This window comes from Palaemon carinicauda, chromosome 17 (genome assembly GCF_036898095.1).
Source record: "Palaemon carinicauda isolate YSFRI2023 chromosome 17, ASM3689809v2, whole genome shotgun sequence".
Classification (NCBI taxonomy): Eukaryota; Metazoa; Arthropoda; class Malacostraca; order Decapoda; family Palaemonidae; genus Palaemon; species Palaemon carinicauda.
In genome coordinates, this window is record NC_090741.1 from 126597433 (window position 1) to 126600199 (window position 2767).

At 35.9% G+C, this 2767-nt stretch overlaps 1 protein-coding gene across 1 annotated transcript; it reads right to left on the minus strand.

The window, feature by feature from the left end:
• Positions 1–325: 325 nt before the first annotated feature.
• Positions 326–2293, minus strand: LOC137656594 (uncharacterized). Its single transcript, XM_068390764.1, has one exon. It carries the CDS (start codon positions 2291–2293, stop codon positions 326–328), a length of 1968 nt encoding a protein of 655 aa, XP_068246865.1.
• Between the last annotated feature and the right edge of the window lie 474 nt (positions 2294–2767).

Genomic DNA, 2767 nt, shown 5'->3' on the forward strand with positions numbered 1-2767 from the left:
CTAGTTCTGGTCTACACTGCAATCTGTGTAGAAACAATCTGGCTTGATTCAGTATAGGTTCATCGAAATTAAGAAGGACGAACCTTGAAGCTATAGTAGATAAAACTTGTCTTTTTGTTGAGGAATTTATATCCAGTTGTATGGGTTTTGTAGACAATATATCACTCATTCAATCCCAATCAAGTCCCAGCAGTTTACATATTGTCGGAGTCTCTGTATTCCTGAATTTTGTCAATTTATTTCTGTAATGACTGTCATTTGACAAAAACTGCTGAAGTGAAAACTTAAATGGACTGAAAATATCCTCCAACATTGTATACATCCACTATAAACACTCAGACGTTTCTGCCGTAAATGCACAGTTGTCCATATAAGACAACTGATAAATGGTCCTCTCGAGTTTCATCAATGGAAAAGAATCATTCGTAGAATCCAGTATCAATATCTTGTATAAGCCAAGCACTAATAATGCAGGTGAACATCTAAGTCCAAAAGGAAGTCCACTATTCTTATAGCCAATAATTGAAAAATCTCCCTCTTCATGATTTCTAAACCACAAAAAACAAAGGCGATTTTGGTCGTCTTCCTCAAAGCAACATAGTTTGCTTCCAAACCTCAAATTGATAATGGAAGTGGAGAGTTTCTGATTTAATGTTGGACTTGCATGCATAGTTTGATTGCGATTCATACTTCCTTTGTCACTCAAATTGGATAGGAACACAACCCTACATTTTGTGGTCTCACGATCAGGCTTAAAAATGCCCATAAATGGCATGAAACTGGACTCTGGATGCTCCTTCTTGAATTGATCAAGATTTTCAATTCTGTCAATTATACCAGCATCTGCTTGCTCTTTAAATATCATATTTATCTGCTTCAGTTTATAGTCTAAATTTCCTTGCAATTTTCTTTGCAAGCTTGACAGTATTTTCTCTGATATATTGAAGTTATGTCCCAAAAGGTGAGAAACTCTAGGGTTCCAGAGTAATGGCATCACCAGCCTTCCTTCACTATTCCTTGTAGTTTTCTCTAAAACGTAATTGACCAACTGAGTATGGATTTCAACAGTTTCAGAGTACATTGAAGTCTCTCTTTGTAATGCTTGGTCACAAACACAATCAAGTACATCCTTGTCAATATCAACTAACCCACCGACTTCATCATCCTCTCCTTCCAAAACTATGGATTCATTTTTATTTTCTATTTTACCAAAATCTATATTAAAGGTTTGATAAAACTTAGTTTCTTCTGAAGACAGGTAGTCTGGGGTTTTATTAGATATCGAAATGTAAGAAGACGACAAGACTTCAGGGGCATATGGTAAATAAGGCAGATCATGTAAAATAGTCTCAGTTGCTCCCTTTAACACTACACCATGAGGAGTTTTTGAATATATAGATTTCTCTCCGAATACAATTTCAGTCTTAGGTATGCAATAACTGGATTTTGATCCCCAAATAAGCTGAATATCAGAAATATCTTCTGAACCATCCAAAAGTCTTGCATCTGCCAATTTATATCCTATTGACAGATATCTAATCAGAACTCTGTTCAACTTGGGAAGATTGAAAGCAATATTTATATTTGGAAGGCACAATTCATAAATGACTCTTGAATCCCTGTCAAATTTCATTTCCACCTCAACAATTTTGGTGTCATAACTTCTAGGGAAATTGATACCATTCACAGTAAGTTTAACACACTCTCTTATGACTGGTAGATTCAGTCTGCTTGCCAACTCTTCAAATATGAAATTGGATTGACATCCACTGTCTTTCATACAAAGCACATTGAATCCACTTATGTTATACGTGAAGGTTGGAAGAATCGTACCTCTCTCACTTGAGTTATTCAAAGCCTCTGTAATAGTTGTAATGTTATTCTGGGATCTTTCCGCAGGAGTTTTAGCCTTTGTGTCTTTCTTGTCCTTGTCTTTTTTTTCATGGAACTTTTTCTTGTTAAGGTCCAGATTCTTTTGACCAATGTCATTGGATTGATTTTCCCCTGGATGAGTGCACAAGTAATTCCAATGAAAACCTTTGCAATTTACACACCGATATCTATATCTAAATTTGTATCTGCACTTTACAGTAGAATATGATGCCATGCCACATCTAGTACATCCATCGATACTTTTGAATTTCTCAATTTTGGAAACAGGAGGAATAAAGTTCGTACAATCTCTGATGATATGGCTAGCCTTTTCTTGAACTCGGCTACACAAGGAGAATGGATAAAATTTTTCAGTAACTACACTAGTTCCCTCTGGTGTGAAGTTCACATTTATTGCCATATCCACAGAATGATCTGTTACTTTCCCTTTCTTCTTATGCTGATTGTATCCTAGTAATACTTATCAGTAAATCCCTGAACTTCTCATTAAGACCTGACCACACAAAGTATTGCAAAATATAATCAATAGTAACATTCAACTTACAGAATTCTCTATTATACCTTTAAGTTTGGATACATATTCAAATGGGTCATCACATTTGTCCAAGTCTAACTCAGATAGCTGCTTGATGGTGCTGAATTTCTGAACGTCTGGAGAAGCAAGTGCCTTTTCTAAGAGCTCCTTTGCTTTACTACATCCTTGGTTATGAGACTCCAAGGAATCTATCAAAACCAAGGCTCTTCCAGTTATATGCTGCTTTAGGAGTAAAAGCTTTTCGTAGTCAGAGTATTCATACCGGTTGATAACTGCCTCAAACTGAGATAAAAATTTAGTTACATCTTCGTTCTCTTGACCAGAGTATTGAGGTAAAGG

Coding starts and splice junctions, on each gene's coding strand:
- LOC137656594 (XM_068390764.1), bottom strand. CDS start 2,293: ATGGCAATAAATGTGAACTTCACACCAGAGGGAACTAGTGTAGTTACT.